Raw genomic sequence first — 17,637 nt, 5'->3', positions numbered from 1 at the left:
TCTCATGACTTCAAGCTTGGCAGTCTTCTAGATTCTCTTCATACTTCATAAAATTACACTTTTTTGATTGGCTGAAAATAGCTAGGTGCCTTTTTCATTTATCATTAGTGAAAAAGTTATAACTCGTGTACAAAATAATATAAATTAGGCTCAGCAACAAACCAATCAGATTTACACAAAGTAGGTTCTGATTGATACATGCAGTAGCTGACAAAAATAAACAAAAGCTTGGATACTTTTATGTATATTGAAAAAACTAAAAAAATGCATTCCTGAGTAAAAATTCAGCTGAAGGACAAATTTTGATGGCACACACTTCATTTAATCAATACTGTCAAATGTATCTGCCATCAGTTTGTTGATTTCCTGTAAATGTGCATCTTTCATGTATACGTTATGAATAATTAATAATATGATTTCTCATATGATAAGCACCTGTAAATTTTTCAAATACTTTAAACTGCACACACGCTATGAGCTCAACATTTGTTGTTTGTGAAAAATTTACTTCTGCTTATTTAGACTTTGTTGAGTTTTTATGAAGACAGTTCAATGGAACTGATATTTGTTAAATTTATAGTTAAAAGTTAGAGCTACTTGATATGGATTAGATAACCATCAAGTATCCTCGGAGACCCAGGGTTCTAATCCCATCTGTAGACCCCTTAAAAGCACAGTCTTAACAGATCAGTTCCAAACTGTCACAGTCATTCTGAATTTTGATTGGTACCAGATGTTCAATCTTGTTCTGGCAAATGAGAGAGAAGCAGGTCTCACAAGTCTTCTTGTGTGCTCTAACACAAAGTGATACATGAAATTCAGTTGCTTACCATGTTTGTTTTGGACCTTTTTGTACAGTAGATTAGCACTTTGCATGATGATGTGAAGTCAACCATTTGCATGATGATGTCAAGTTCACCCATTCATTTCTCCACATAACTTGAATTTGGTAGACTCACTGGCATGAAATTACAATTTCAATAATGAGAAAACTTGAAAGCTTCGGGTAGTTTAAATCATATGATACCATCATGAACTAATGCCTGTACATTGAACTCTGCTGTGTTTAAGTTGTCTCTGATTACTGTTCCTGAAATCTATTATGGTGACTCTCTATCTCTATTGAACTTTCTGTTAAATAAAACCTCCAGGTCAAATTATAAATCTTATTGGGTTATTATTAGCAACGTTAATGTAATGTTACTTCAGTGTACTTTACTCAACATATGATGCATTAAAGTATTGCTTGTGCTCTGATCTTGTAATGCACCTTTTTTCCCTAGACTCTTCCATTTGCAACTTCATATCTACCTACCTGAACTAAATTTTTCTGTGTTCTTTATTGAAAATACAGTCCCACAAAACCTAAATACAATAATTATAGTAAACGTTTTGCTCTCAATCAACTGAAAGTTGAACTTTATGCCCTAATGGACAAAAGAAACCTACACTCAGCATTGTGTTACTTTACAGGTATGTATTGTCCAAAATTAGTCATACATTCAAACCAAATCAAGCTCCCAATGGCTTCTAGTGTAGATTACATCATTTTCCGAATGTCCCTGCCCTTCTCCAAAGTTTTGTCCTTGTGTACTGGTACACAAAATGTCAAAAATATTCATATTAAATTCTTCCCTAGAGTTCATTTCACATCATTTGCCTTGGAAAAGACAATCAACCTACAAACTTCAGAAGTCAATTCCACTTCGTTACGTAAACATAATCATGACTGAATTTATTAGACCACTATGGGAGATTATGCTGATGTTTTTTCAGTTCCTTAAATCTTCGAGTTACATGTGCAACTTTTGTTGTCAAAATGAGACCACCATAACAAAGTTTGGCCAATAACTCTCATCTTCAGAATGAACATTTCAGAACTTTTGTATGCTAGTTATCTTGTGTTATTGATGAACAGGATCAATATTGAAAACTATCTAACGGTAATCAGATATTAGCTCTTTTGATAGAAACCCAATGAGACACCAGATACTAAAAAGCAGCTCAATTTCGTAAGCCACACATGTACGTATTGCGGACCTATTTTGTGTATCTGTTACGTTTGTAAATGAGATGTGTCGATTATAATAAAATTTAAGGGAACAGTTCCTGCAACGTGATCAAATGGTTGTAGTTTCTGTGCCAATTACCTTCTTCCAGTCAGACAGTCCCTTCTAATGGATCGTTTTGTTTGTTTTTATTATAGATTTCTTAGCATTATCTGCATTGAGAAAGGATTTGAAGTACACGCTTCATTCTGCCCACAGCGCTGGAACATTTAGTAATTTAAGGACCCAATTTAAAGCGTTTTGTTATTTTGTACGTGTTTTCGATTCACCCAACACCAGCTACGTTGGATACTGTTTTCCTTTATGTGCAATTTCTTAGTAGTATGCTTAGTCCTTCTGCTATTCGTAACTATTTGACTGGGGTTAAACTGCTTCATTTGTTTTCAGGGCAAGAATTTCCATTTAATAAAGATTTTATTCTCTTGCTGACGTTGCGTGGCATTGCGCGCAACGCACTGCACATCTGACTAAGAGCTCCTCTGGTCACTCCTCATATTTTTTATCACGTAAACTGCGGTGTTATACATGGATTTCCGGCCTTAAGAAAAGCCGTAACAACACACGTGAAAAAAATATCGTATTTTTCCACGTGTGTTGATATACCCAATTACCTGCTTACACGTCACTCGCCTTTGGCAATGAAGAATGAAGCGTGAATGAAGCCTTTTTAGGTTGATGAATGAACAGCAAAGTCTTCACGATTCTCAATTACAAGTTGTTTGTTGGAGCTTTCTCGAATTATGGCGGCTAAAACACTAAAAAATCCGTATCACTGACAGATATGAGGTTCAAACTTTCCTAGAAGAGGAAGAAAACCAATATACTAAAGGAAAAACCGAAAGTTGCGCATTTAGTGGCTTTGGCGTTAGCATTTCTCTCGGCTGAGAGTGAAAATCGACAACCGGAAGATTTGCCACCAGCCGATTTTGGCCGTTTACCTGAAAGACTTCTTCTGTCGGTAAGGACAAAGTCAATAAATGAGAATTTTTTTAAATCGAAAATTACGACCATTGTTGTTTTTGTAATCATGACTCAACGCATTTTTCCATCTTAAGAGTCTGCGCCAACGCACTTTACGATTGTTATTCGAAGATTGTCGATTCATTTATTTTCATTAATCAATGAAGTCGCCTTTTCTTCCCAGTGAAGGGCTATTGTGTTTATATGATAGACAAAATAATACATGGTTGCTTGTAGATATGGAATTTCTCTTCTCGTGTTCAACTCGACGACGAGAAATTTCATATCTACGCGCGCCTATGTATTATTCTCTATGGATCATATTTCTAAGGTTTTAGATTTCGAGAATGATCCTCTTTCATGCACGCTGTTTTGTGCCTTTTTATTTACATTCTTTTTAATGGCGCGGTTAGCCAATATCGTACCTCAGTTCCGTCAGTGCTTCGATCCTTCGCGTCATCTTACTGGGAGAGAGGTCGCAAAGAACCAACGTGGGCTAATTGTTACTTTTAAGTCTTAAATGCACTAAGACTAAACTTAGTTTAGGCTTTATGGGCATCATAAGTGATTAAATAGTCACGAAATCTTTTTGTCTCCAAGGTTCAAAGTAATTCTATAATCATCGCATCAATAAAGGTAATTAAAGTATGTAAAAGTTAAAGCTATGCTAACAGCGGCAAAACAAACTTGGCAGCTGGATTCGATCGCACGATTGTTATTTTAAAAGATGTATAAGAAAATACAGTTTTTGTGATGGACTCTGGGATTTATCAGCAACGATACCCATAATATTCATAGGTCTTCTACACCTGAAAAAGGGGTTGACAGAAAAGAATACACTGAGCGAAATACTGCGAAAAGGCAACAGATTCGAACGTTTGCGTATGCCCAGAAATCGATCTTGGCGAAGTCCTATTTAATGACGAATTGTTTTGAGAGAAAGACGTGGAAAGTTTTGAATGAGATTCATTGTGTTTCCTTCTGTAGAGTTTCCAAACATTTAGCAGAGCGTTTAACATATTTGTGCCCTACCAACTGCCAATTCATGAAAAGTTCATGACACCAATTCTTAGTTGGATGCGGAAAAAATATACAAGAAACAAAGAATTTATACCTTAATAACCACCTACTTTTTTTCCAAGTTAACAAAAAATCGGCCAAATGTCACATATGCAAAAACGGTGGAAGATTTAATCGAAGCGTATCGGAAAAAATCAAAATCATAGACAAATTACCGCTGGTGAGCACCTTCCTTTGCAGCGTTAAAGCTCAAATTTCTATTCCACAATCCCTGTTGATGTTGTTAGGGTGAAGTCTTATATAAATTGCCTCTTTAACCCTGCGCGTGTAGTAATAAGAGTCACGATCAATAAGCTTTACTTCGCTCCAGAGTGGCTTGTGTCCGGTGTTGTGGGCATGTTCTGAAACGGCGGAGGTCTCGGTACGGGCGAGTCGGATGTCTCGATCGTGCTCCTTCGTTCTGTCTTGCATAGGTCTTCCAGTCTCTCCGATGTACACCTTGTCGCATTCACAGGGAATCCTGTAAACTACGCTATCTTGATTAGCCGGGTCGACAGCGTCTTTTGGTCGTGCTAACTTAGATCTTAGCGTAGTCTCCGACTTGAAAACAGCGCGTACGCCTTGTTGTTGTAGGCAACGGCGAGGCCGTTCAGATAGACCTTTGACATAAGGTAAAACCGCAATAGCTTTGAACTCGTTGGCGAGTTCGGCACTGTTGTTTGGGTTTCCGGTCTTGGCAAGTTTCTGCAAGAAAGAAAAAGGATAACCATTAGAAACCAGAACAGATGGCAAATGTTTTTTCTCCACGGAGACGACTGAGGGTTTTGTTACGAGACGTTTGGCGCGCTCGTAAAGGCACTTAACAATACCGCGTTTTACTGATTGAGGGTGGTGTGAATCATACGGTAAGTATAGGTCGGTGTGCGTGGGCTTCCTGCTTACGCTGGTGGTGAGACGTCTGACAGGTTCTCTTAAAAATGCGGTGTCTTAAGAAGGCGAGTTTTTTGTCTTTCTCTGTCTCCATAGTGAATTGGATAAAAGGCTGCCGGTTGTCCAGATGCTGTAAGAAGTCATCCACGTTTTCGCGATCCAGGATGGTAAAGGTATCGTCTACGTAGCGTTTCCAGATCCTTAGCTCGAAGGATGATGTAGTTATCGCCTGTTCTTCGAAACTCTCCATGTAGAGGTTAGCAATAACAGCGGAAACCGGACTCCCCATAGCGGCGCCGCCTTTTTGTTCGTAAATCGATCCGTTATACTGGAAGTATGTGGATCTCAATACGAAGGTCAAAAGGTCAGCGATCTGTGCATGTGTTAGCGTGGTGCGGTCTGCAAAGCCTTGGGTCGTTCTCGAGTTGCTGCAGTGCGGCTTGTACAGCGGCGTCAATAGGAACGTTGGTAAACAGTGATTCTACGTCGAAAGATACAATGATCTCGTTGTCTAGGATCGTTGCATTGCTGACGGTGGATATGAAGTGGGCTGAGTTGATCACCGTTTACTCTGACTTTCCTGTTAAAGGAGACAAGATGTTGGCTAAGTAAGCGGATAAATCATATGCAAAGGTGTTTACGCACGACACAATAGGTCTTAGCGGTACATCGGCCTTATGGATCTTCGGTAAACAGTAGATTCTAGGCGGCTGTTTATGTCGGGGTCTGATCTTGTTGTAGACGACCTCTGATAGATATCCAGTAATTCGTCAGAGCGATTGAAGGGCTAACGCTCGAAACGTCAGCTTTTTTACCCTTTACGGTGGCTAATTTACGTTTTCAACTCAGTTGTTAACACTAAATTACCTGCTATACTCTCCCACCGACGCAGCACAACAGTTTCTCTAGAAACTTACCCCTCGTTGTGAATAAAAATGAAACTTACCCCTCGTTGTGAATAAAAATCGTTCGCGCGCACCAACCGTGGAATAACCTATAAGATTTCAATATGTAAGCTTCAATAGCTTCTGTCATTCTTGCTTGTTCTGGTAACACGATAATGTGGTTTTCCTTACCTGTATTGGTTATCTCATCGATGGTATTTAATTTGGTGACATTTTCGTGGCTTCTCGACCATCTAAAATCAGCCATATGTTGTAAGAGGTTATCACAACCTCCTTGCCAATAAAAACGATGATGCCATTCCAGTTCTTGATTTGGGTAGTTTCAATTCATCTAGTCTGAATTTGTGCAATGATATTTCTTTCATCGGATAAATAGTGACATCATCATTTGCTTTTAATTAAGAGTTAACATTTTCTATTTGTCATTCGCAGCGTTGATGTTTTTGTCTGTTTTGCGCTTTAATCAGTAAATCTCTCTCATTTTATTATCAAATGGTTCGATTTCATTGTCTGAAAATGAGTCATCATCGAAAAGATGCTCCAGATTGTATTTTGGGTTTTGCTTTTTGTTCAGTTTCATTATCAGTTGAATTAACTCACTTTGAGTCATGTCTTTCAGATCGTTTTCATTCATCACATGCTATAACTATATATTTTATATTCAAATGACTTAAAACAATGCGTTTAAATAAGTTGAAATGACCAGTTTGTGCATAATTTAAAGTTAAAAAAGGTGTTTTATCACCCATATTGCGTTGATGCATCTTCCTTTTTATATGCTTCCATTTGCCAGCTAATAAGGGAATAACATGACTTTTTGAGGGAATATTGTTTATTTGCGCCCGCGTAGTGTCATTTGCGGCCCGAGCTTACACTATAAGGGCGCAAATAAACAATATTCCCGAAAAAAGTCATGTCATTATCATTATTATCAATAAACAAGGCCAAATGATATCAAGAATGCGAGTTTTAATAATACAAGCTAAGTGAATGACGAATTCAAAGTCACTTCAAATCATCATGTAAGCTGTAGGGCTGATAATGCATTAGCAGCCCGCTGTCAGTCTTTTGCCCAAAGGTATCTCGCCAATCTTCAAGAGTAGCCTTAGCTTCCTCAACTTTGTCATTTAGTAGTTCGATGTTGATAGTGGTTTGAATACAACTTCATTCAACAGTCAGCAAGTAACCGGACCTTGCCGTTCACAAAGGCTACCTTTTGGTAATAAAATCCATCAATGATTGCCACGTCAACATCTTTTTCATAACCGGTGTCACACGTCTCTTCCATATCTATATCATCGAACAAATCAGATATACCAGTTTCACTGGCAGCCATTTTAAAGTTAAACTTTATCATGCAGTTATGCATGATTGATTTCCTGTTTTTCTGAGAATGTCATGCAATGGAAAATTCTGTGAGATCATATGACTAAAGAAAGTCCTGATTTAACTAGCGGTTAAAGCGAACGAAGTCGAACGGCTTTTTTTTTGACGGGGGTATAACAGCAAAATGTATTGTGTTGTGCTATCATGGCAAAAATCCAACAGTCGTGAATCACAAGTGTGAACATATGTCGAAATACGAGCAGTTTTTGTAATAATATAGCAGACTAGTCATATGATCTCACAGCATTTTCCATTGCATGACATTCTCAGAAAATGTATTACAACAGGGACTTTCCCGAGGAAATGAGTCATCAATGCCGGCTCTGTCATTCGTTATCATAAATGTGCCAACGTTTTTAAATCCTAAGATTCCTGTTTGGCTACATGCTTAGGTGGATCGCGTGGAAATATCTACTTTACTTGAAGGTACCTTCTGCTAGTTAAATCAGGACTTCCTTAAACAAGGGTATGTCAATGTATCTGATTTCATCAGCGATACAGCCATGCATTTCAGATATTTGGGACGCTACTTATTAGCAATGTCTTGTTATTGATCCAACTCGATGGAACACAATAGAGCTCATTCTAGATTGAGTTTTATTGAGGTCTGTAAGCGAACGAAGTCGAACGGCTTTTTTTTTTGACGGGGGTATAACAGCAAAATGTGTCGAAATACGAGCAGTTTTTGTAATACTATAGCAGACTAGTCATATGATCTCATAGCATTTTCCATTGCATGACATTCTCAGAAAAACAGGAAATCAATCATGCATTACAACAGGGACTTTCCTGAGGAAATGAGTCATCGATGCCGTTGATTTCAAATTACATGATTGTCGTATAACAGGATGGTGGCTATAGGACGAAATTTTGTACTTGATAATTCAGTTTAACTTTAAAATGGCTGCCAGTGAAACTGGTATATCTGATTTGTTCGATGACATAGATATGGTAACGGTAACGGTATACGATTAAAGACTTTGCTGGTCTCTCGCATACGAATCTTAAGTTTCTGCCCATTGTTTAACTTTCTATATGTGCTTACTCGTGCCTTTTAACCAGCACTCGATAAAAACTAACAAAGTTTTCAAAGGGAGGTTTTTGCAGGAGTTAAGTGGACTAACTGAGGGCTTGCATGACCTAATTAGCATAATTGCAGGTATGGTCACTCGACGGTCATTTTGGGTACTGTTATTTTCTTTTCGGATGATAATTTCAATGTCCTTTCACCAAATGGAAGTTCTTGGATAATGTGTTCACTTGTGATGAAGTCAAGGAAGTGGTCGAGCTGTTTGGCTGAGACATACATCCTCGGCACACTACGAGTTTCAACTTCAGCACCTCCTCCATACATGTGAGCGTGTTGCCTGGCTACATTAAATCTATATCGTGTTAGACCAGGAATCCAACTCTGTAACGTTCGATAGTTAACTTTGTCAGTAATAATGGATAGGATTTTCTTACGTGTGCTCCAGTGGCTCGCATTCTTGTAGCAACTTGGTCCTCTGTCTGTGCGACGTCGTTTGATATCACTAGTTTATTCAAGAGGATTTCAGCTTTCCCAGGTGCGGTTTCTTCTAGGGCTGCTATCACGATTAGATTGCTCACCATCTTTAGATCCTTGACTGTAAGCGTTAGCTGATCAATCTGTGACTTGCTTTCAAAACTCTCTCTGCATTTTCTACAGATACCTGTGCAATGGTAATAGAAGAAACAGTGATGTAAACGATAACGGTAATGATAATGACAATGATAATAATAATGATGCTGATGATGTTTATGATGATAATAACGACAATTATGATGAAGACGATGACGACAACAACGATGACGAATAAAATGACTTTCAGTGAAAGTTAACTTTAACATGGAGCTCTTCCTTCCCATGATCGAAAAAATGACTACAAATCGTGGGCAAGTAATGTCGTGACTGTTTTTTTCTTTTTTGGAGTTGCGTGACTGATAACCTCGTTTTGAGATTTGGACCTGAACCAATTTTAAGACTCAGGTAGCCAATAATTTATGTCTACTGAAAAATTGCATTTCTTAAAAAGCACCAATATCTGAATACATAGAGCACATATATTACACAACAACTATCTTTTTTGAAATAGGGTTCATGAAAGCCATGCCTGAACCCAGAGGTTCAAGGACGCCGGTTCTCTGAAATATAATTTTTGATATCGCTCTACTAACGCCTCTGTCTCCTCCTTCGCCATCCAGTGCCAAGCTCAGAACGGTGGAATGGACAAATTGTTAAGGCGTTTATATCCTTTGCACTCATGTAAAAAATACCTGCTCGGGCAAGGATGAGTTCACTCTCGTTCTCAACTCCGGCAAAACACCAAGCACTTTTATGACCCTGTACATCCTTAGTGCACGACACCAAGGGAACCACCTCGAATAATTTTACTCCTGTCTCGTCGGTCGTACGAGCAAGCACTTCCAACTCTAAACTTTAATGAGCAAGAAGCTTCCATTTCATTCACAAGCGAGACTTCCGATTCAGAAGGGACGGGAAATAATTATTTTTCTTAGTTTCACGTGAGAAAAATCGAATGGAGCAATGTTTATTAGGTTCTGTTAATTTAATTAGTTGTCTTGCTTTTAAATAGAAAAGTCAACAAACATCATAGTTTACTCACGCGGAAAAGAAATTAACACGAGTACAAATTAAAGAAAACTCAGAGCTAAATGGATATCTAGACTTATTATTCCTTTTCCTCGTATTCGTGCCTATTTAAATGCCGTCGACCGACCCCACTCGTAGGTGTAAATTATTCTGTCACACGAGTACGACGACTCGTACCGCAATTATGCAAACTAGGTCACACAAGCCCTCACTTAACTCCTGCATGGGCCTCTGTAAGGTAACATTTTGTGGATTTTCGTTTACCGTAGGCTAATTAAAAGGCACGGGTTAGCAAGTCAAACAAGGGGCAGAAACTTAAGATTCGTATGCGAGAGACCAGCAAAGTTTTTAATCGTATACCGTTACTGGCACTGGTGCATAATCGTACTAGACAGAACGATGGCAGAATATCTCTGCAGAAACAAGCTTCAAATGATAAAAGACAAAGTAATTTTAAAAACTGGGTATAACTATGTTATTTGTTTTTGAAAAAGTTCTCCTGTACGATTTTGAGTAATTTCAAAGGCAGGAATGTTCCTTAATTCTTTGGTCACGCAATCTACATATTGCGTGATTTTATGTCTTCCGTGTGCTATTTTGAAGAGTTTCCTGCGTCGCGAGAAAACATTTGCCCAAAGAAAACTTTACGTCATTTTAAAGATCATTCCTAAAAGCTTCTAAGCAACCAATTCTTACACAACTTACACTTTACAGAAGACGAAGAGTCTATAAAAGAGCACACGTTAATGAGATTTCCCTAGACGTAATATCTTTGAAATGCAAAGCGAGCCAAAGTGTTCAATTTTTGACCTGTTATGACCCGATCCATCGATTCTGGAGGTGAAAGCGAAAAGTTCGTTTTTCTCGAAAATAAAAACATATTTGAGGAACAAAATACACAGTCTTTCTTGTCTTACTAGGTTCTACTTGTGTGCAAAACTTGAGACAATTTGAATTTTTGACCCTTGCCATAAAAATTTGTGCACGGATGTCCTCTTAAGTACTTTGTTGTTCAGATCCCAAGTGCTTGGTTTAGCGCTCCAAAAACAGCTGTTTGATCTCCCAAGGTCAACCAGCTGGCATGCCCACCCATATCTGTCAGAAGTGAATATATAGGCATATTCTTTAGATTTTACTTAGAAGAGACTGGGGAGAAGAGAGTTGGGAGAAGGGAGAAAAGAGAAGAGAGAAAATAGAGAGAAGAGAAGACTAGAAGAATGTAGACAGAGTGCAGTAGAGTAGAGTCAGAATTCTGCAGTCGAAGGAGAAGTATCCAGTGAGAATCAAAAGTGTGAGAGTCTGAGAGATTAACAAGAGTTACACAGAATGAAATAAGCTTGAATGTAAGTGGAATTGTGTACTGGAAAACCTAGTAACTATATAGAAAACCCAAAGACTGCAGCGCTAAAAGAGTCTTTAGTCAAGAGTCTCCTGCCACTGGCGGGAGAAGTTTGCCTATTAGCATTATTTTACTAAAGATATGAAATACTTTATTTTGTTATAGAAAATACCAACCGACTTTTTCAAACGAGGTAGCTTGATATTCTGACATGTCCAATCCGTTGATCAAGGCTGTTGTGACTACTCTTATTCAAGTGGTGCTAATCTTCGATCATCACAGCGTTCAAGCAGAATTTAGTGACACTTGCGACAACTCCACCAGTTCACTCTCATGCATTCACACATATGAGCAGCTTTATCACAGTTTAACAAAGTCAGATAACAGTTTTAACATTGAGTCTGCCTTATATCCATCCAAGAAACCCTCTTCTGTTCGTGTGTTTGTGAATTTACATGGTCCCAACAAAACAGGTTCACCCATTGCAAGGTACACTTGGAGCGTATCTTGTCTGTATGTTGCTATTCCTGATGTCTTCCTGGAAATTGTGTCACTCGGATCAATCCTTGTCAGACATCGGACAAAAGAATTGAACTTAACAATTCCACATTTCTGTTGCAATGTGTCGAAAACAGAGGATGAAAGAAAGAAGACAATAAACGATATGATTGAAAATGTCCTCGCTGCGGTATGAACAATGATTTTTTTTTTTTTTTTTTTTATCTCTAAGAAACCCCGACTCAAAACTGCTTAACCCAAGCCGAAATGAGTATTCGTAATCCTCTGAGAGTAAGCATTCATCACAAGCAATGCTCTCTGCGACAAAAGCAATCGCCTCCGTTATACTAAATAATTTAATATCGTTAATGAAACTCTTAGAAGGGTTATGAATACCTATCGCAACCGTTTAAACTGATCGCCAAGAGTTTGGAAATAGAGAAGTGAAACTTTGTACCTTGTAGGTTGCAGACAAGCGGCTAGGTTGCTATGGTTACTGATTCTGCCATATTAGATGAATTATTTGCCGAATCTTTGTTGGTGCTCATTTCAGCTTCAAGATCTGGCCTCTTCACCAGGAATAAGGAATCCAGAACTAAACAATGCAGAGTGTGTTATCGAGGGCCATGGTACAGATATGCAAGCTACAGGAAGAAGTCTCGAAATCAGAATAATGATATGGGGTTCTTTCTGCTCCACCTGTGCAGCTTTTGATCCACTCTATGGGATGATAGTGGGATATGTGGTGCTTTTGAAGGTAACAAATAGCCCTGAATATAAGCCTATGCTATGTTTAAGTGTTTTGGTGGGAGTACCTGGTTCATTTATCTGGTTGATACTTTTATCTGTTGTAATTTATTTCTCTGTGAGAGACGGACCACTTTTCTACCTGGATATCTTACTTGTTTTGATTCCCGTTTTGTATTTTATTACTCCCCTCTCAAAAAGAGTGAGGGACATCTGGAATAATTGTAAGAGCTCTGATCCAGGTCAGATGAACAGCGGCTTTATGTGGTTTCAGAAACTACTTGCCCCTTTAAGTGTTATTTATACCTGTTTCTTCTCCTGTTGGATGCTCATCGGCATAATGCTTAACCCAATTTGGGGTTTGACAATTGCACTAGCAGTATGTCTTGTTATTTCGTCTTTCAATTATATAGTCGGCGGCTACGTAGTCGTTAGACAAACGCAATGTGATGAAAGCATGTATCAGTCTTTTCGTAGAAATTGGGTACTTAGTTTTCTGGCTCTCATATTTTTAACAATTGTTGTGATTTTTGCCGGACAATCGTTTAATGGCAGAGAAACCGCAGATGGACTATTCAAAACCGCCCTTTTTACCGCTCTTGTTTTTTTTACCTCGTGGTTGTCATGGAAGAGGCTTTTCAGCCAAAAATCAGAGAGGAGGGAAGCCCCAATGACAAATCCACTTGACCTTCTTCCAGATATTTTTCAAAACCTAAGTCAAGATGTTGAAACGGGGCTTAATTTCAGAGGAACATCTCCCCACAACTCATTTCGAGAAAGCATGGAGGAACTCCAGCCTTTATTCAGTGATTTCGATGACTCACCCAGTGATCAAATCCATGCAATTGATTCCTCAGGCAGACGAGAAACCTCCGTGTAAGAATACGAATATTTTTTTAGCCCCAAACTCAGTATCAAAAAAGAACACACAATTTTCATTTGGAATTTTTTCCCTTTTAACTCGTTAAGGGGACTCCGATATGCAAATAAGTCATTCAATAAGATGTAGACACTGTGGTAATCAGTAGTACCCAATTCGCCCGAGCACAAAACCTTGTTGAAGTAACAATCGCGCGATAAAACGACATAGGAAGGCTTTGTTAAAGTTCATACTAAGAATGGCTGTTTTAAATACCACCTTCCAAGTGATAAAGTAAAATGTACATTATGATATAATATTTTACAGGCTAAAATCCTGTATTTGGGCCATAAAAATCCTCCCCCTTCACACTTTGTTGGCGACCACTGAATTCCTCTTTCTTGACCTCCCCCCCCCCCCCCTCCCTCCGTGACCAATAATGATTGGTCCTCATTAAAGTTTTGGGAAAACCGGAAAAGCTAGTTTGATGTGTTACTATTTCGTGCAGTTGAACAATTGTAGCGAGAGGCTAATTTTAGATCTGAGGAAAATTTATATTCTCAGTCAGGGAGGATGTACCTTTTTGATATTGCTGTTATTGGAGTTTTATATCCTAGAGGTCAATTGTTCTATTTTTTGATAAGTACATAACCTAAAATAATCTAGAAGAACACTTTAAGCTAATCAGTTGAACAAATAGAGCGAGAAGCTATTTTCAGCTCTGAGGAAATTTTATATTCTCAGTCCGGGAAAATGTCCTTTTTTTGATATTACTTTTCTGAGAGTTTTATATCCTGGAACTCAATTGTTCTATTTTTTTTGATAAGTAAGTAACCTAAAATAATCTAGAACAGATCAATTTGAACTGATGCGAGCTTTAACAATATATACATTATATTTGATTTTCTTTGTTTTGTATGAATGTAATTACATAACAATAGGATATGTCACCCAATAAAGTTGTCAATAAAACTTCAAAACCGCTTCAGTGTTCATTTTCAAGTCTATAATGACAAACAGTCGGAACCTAGGATGATGCGAACTAAAACATCACAAAGTCAAAGCGAGAGACGAAGAATTTCAGGGCACTGACAGGGTAGTTATTGAGAGACTTGGCGGGGAAGTGTACCTCTATAGTCGATCCAACGTAAATCACGTAATACGGGAACACTTAGCGGTCTTATCGGAGGGAATTTTAAAACCAAACTCAAAACTTTTTTTTCGTTACTGTGATAGACCTCTAAATTGTCATGTTGGCCTTCCCTCGGGGATGACTCCCTGCTAGAAAGATCAGATTCTGAAAAATATTGAACAGTACTTAATTGGCGACATCAATAATAATTTACTATCAAGTGTTCACACTTCTTCAAAACTCTTCTGAATGTTGCAGTCAATTATGACTTAACATAATTAATTAGTGACTCTACCCAAATCACAGCTTCAACAAATACTTTAATTGATCTTATTTTCACTTCTCTTTCCTCCGGTTTGTCTCATGTTAGTGTAACCGATCACAGTTTAGTTTAGTTTACTTTACGCGTATCGGAAAATGTCAATTCCCCCTGTGTTAAAAGGAATAAAGTCCATTAACTACAGACAATTTAAACTTTCCAACATTATAAATTTCCGGAACGATGTCTTGAGACGACTGTGGGGATTTATCAAAGAATTGAATGATCCTAATGAGATTTGGCTTAATAGAAAGAAAGTGTTTGCGCTAAACACGCACCACTTAAAACTAAACGTACACGTCCTACCAAATCACCATGGATAACGACTGTTTAAAATCAAAGTGCTCTGTGGATTATGATTATGAGTAGATTATGTTTAATGTTATCTGGTTTAGGGAATTTTGTTTTGTGGTTGATTATCATGTCGTATTTAGAGTACGAGCCGTAGTTCAGTGTTCGCTAATGTAGCAAAGGAAGTAACGTTGGGATAAGATATAAGAAGGCATTACAATTGAAATGATCATGCTATTACATTTGACAAGGGTGGATGATGTCATGTGTTTTAAACATATATCATTTTTGTTTCTGGTTCAAAAGAAAAGGTTGGAAATAAATGTGGGTGAAAAGTGAAATTTACTTTCTATCATTGTAAATATTGGAAAATCAAGGCAATACTGGTTGTTTACCATTTACCACAAATTCCCGGAAATTCCGGTTGAGATGTAAATGGTAAACATTTTTTCGGTTCGTCCCACTGGAAAAATTCCCGGGACGAACGGAAATTCTGAAAAGGTAGTCCCGTTTTTCCGGTTAGGACGTTCCGAATGGAAATTCGTTTGCCATTAAGGAGTTTCTTGAGTTTCGTACTAGTTTCAGGCCTTTTGGCCTTTGGCCGAGCGCAATCGCTTCAACAACAACAAATATGGCGGGTTCACAGCAAATGGGAAATGTGTACCAGCGTTCATGTTGCTCTTATTCGTCTCCAATTCTGGAAATATTTCTAACACATAGCTGTTCCTTGTGTTTAAATGGCGAGCAGACTTAAAATCGCTAATTTGTGTCCAAAATCGAATGGCTGTCAAGTTTTGCGCTATATTTTATTCTCCCGCGAAAATAATTGTAAATTTTTATACACAGCTGACGTATCAACTGGGCTATCAGAAATAGCAAATCTTAGCCGATCAGTTTCTCCTGCTTGGCGCGACAATCCGAAAATTTTGGGGCAAATGGTAAACGACCCGTACCGTGTTTACCGAAGGAAAATTCCAAACCGAAATTTCCGGAATTTTTTTATAAATGGTAAACAACCACTGTCTTAGTGAAAACATTAATGATTCCCTCTTTATCAAATGAGACAAACGGGAACGAGTTTCGAGTGATATAACAAAGCCCAGACTGCCACCGTCATTTTGGATTTCCGCCTGGGTAGATTTTGGTTATGTGCTAGGCAACGTATAATCAAGAACAAGAAATTTCATTTCAGGCCTATTTATCAATTTTGTGGTGTATAACTTTCGCATTTTAGTACGTAATACTTAAAAGAAAATTGTTCTTAAAAACTCACTGAAAATCGGTTGCCAAAATTATTTGTTTAGGTGTTATTCGATTTTCGTGTTAACCTGTAATTTCGTCAATCGCCGGCACCTTTTGTTGCTTCACACTGAAAAAACACACGATACAACATGTAATAATCGATTTTGTCCCCAATCTCACGCCATAACAGAAAAAGCTTTTGAACACCTGTAAACTCCGAGCGCTTCGGAGTAAGTGATATTTTTAATGAATCTTCGGATTGTTTTCAAGTTCAAGGATTGTAAATGACAATTTTATGAAAAACGAAGGTTGTTCTCTTATTTCAGTGTGAATCCTCGCACGCCTGCCAGTCGCTGGCGCTGCTTGTTGAAACTAAAACGAAAAAAAAAAACTCTTTTAAGATTATCATTGGCTTCTTTTTCACCCCACCACTATTCTTAGCAACAAAGGTCGCCATTTCGTTTGTTTATTACTCGCCAAAAACTATCAAATGCACTCAAAAGCCTAAAATCGAAAAAAAGTTTACAGGAATCGACCTTGGCCTTCCCTCGGGGTAGGCTAACATGAGCGAATGAAATAAAAGAGAATGACTTTTAAAGACCGGCTCAAGAAAAAAGCTGTCAAAACCCAGAACATGTCTATTTGGAATGAATTTCGAAAAGTAAAAAATCAATGAAATCAGGAAATGAAGGCTGTCTATTATACAACAACGCCCTTAACAAATATTCTAGTGACCAGCGCATGAACTGGAAAACTAACAATAAATTAACATCACGTAAGTCCAACAAAACACTGCTTAATGGAGAAAAATAGCAAGAGCAACATCAAGCAATCAAGTAGAAGCTGCCGAGATGCTGGAGGCTTATTTTGTCGAACTGAAATTGGCCCAAGCCTGATTAAAGATGTAACAAATGTCGCCATACCCTTCTTAAATTTTCTTTCAGCAACTTCTAAAGAGTTCGTCTTCTAAGAATTTCTTTTACGCAAGTTCTGTTTCTCTTTTTTAAACTCTGTAAATCAAAAGCGACTGGATTAGACAGTATCTCGGCAAAATTGCTCGGAGACTGCTTAGATTTAGTCGCTGAATCGCTTACATTAATATTTAGTCAATCATTATTAAGTGGAACTGTTCCTCAAGAGAGGAACTCCATTGCGTAAAAATTTTGGAGAACGAAATGACCCCACGAATTATCTACCAATTTCGGTAAACCCCACCGTGGCCAAGATCGAGTGGTTCGGGTTCGAGCCTTAGCCGGGGTCATTGTGTTGTGTTCTTAGGCAAGACACTTTACTTTCACAGTGCTTCTC

At 38.2% G+C, this 17,637-nt stretch overlaps 2 protein-coding genes across 5 annotated transcripts in view; one reads left to right on the top strand and one right to left on the bottom strand.

Moving 5' to 3' along the window:
- The window catches only part of LOC131778757 (uncharacterized), a 49,558-nt gene that overhangs the window by 2,029 nt on the left and 29,892 nt on the right, over window positions 1–17,637 (top strand). The window contains exons 1-3 of one of the 4 annotated variants that reach the window (XM_066164776.1): window positions 7,470–7,696; window positions 11,407–11,929; window positions 12,293–14,306. In XM_066164776.1, coding sequence (XP_066020873.1) covers window positions 11,453–11,929; window positions 12,293–13,366 — 1,551 coding nt within the window. In that variant the 5' untranslated portion in view covers window positions 7,470–7,696; window positions 11,407–11,452 and the 3' untranslated portion in view covers window positions 13,367–14,306. Of the gene's footprint in view, window positions 1–7,463; window positions 7,737–11,406; window positions 11,930–12,292; window positions 14,307–17,637 lie in introns of those variants that run through there. The other 3 variants (XM_066164775.1, XM_066164777.1, XM_066164779.1) reach the window with 3 other exon arrangements.
- On the bottom strand, window positions 3,833–5,268 carry LOC136280384 (uncharacterized). Its single transcript, XM_066165392.1, has 3 exons — window positions 4,954–5,268; window positions 4,548–4,793; window positions 3,833–3,838 (listed from the first exon to the last, which is right to left on the bottom strand). Exons 1-3 carry the CDS (start codon window positions 5,266–5,268, stop codon window positions 3,833–3,835), a joined length of 567 nt encoding a protein of 188 aa, XP_066021489.1.

The sequence above is a fragment of the Pocillopora verrucosa genome, chromosome 4, assembly GCF_036669915.1.
Source record: "Pocillopora verrucosa isolate sample1 chromosome 4, ASM3666991v2, whole genome shotgun sequence".
In the NCBI taxonomy this organism is placed as follows: Eukaryota; Metazoa; Cnidaria; class Anthozoa; order Scleractinia; family Pocilloporidae; genus Pocillopora; species Pocillopora verrucosa.
Note: the sequence above shows the minus strand (reverse complement) of the source record. Positions and strands in the feature narration are given on the sequence as shown.

Coding starts and splice junctions, on each gene's coding strand:
- LOC136280384 (XM_066165392.1), bottom strand. CDS start 5,268: ATGGGGAGTCCGGTTTCCGCTGTTATTGCTAACCTCTACATGGAGAGT. Junction 4,794..4,953: donor CACACCGACCTATACTTACC/GTATGATTCACA, acceptor TCTTTCTTGCAG/AAACTTGCCAAGACCGGAAA.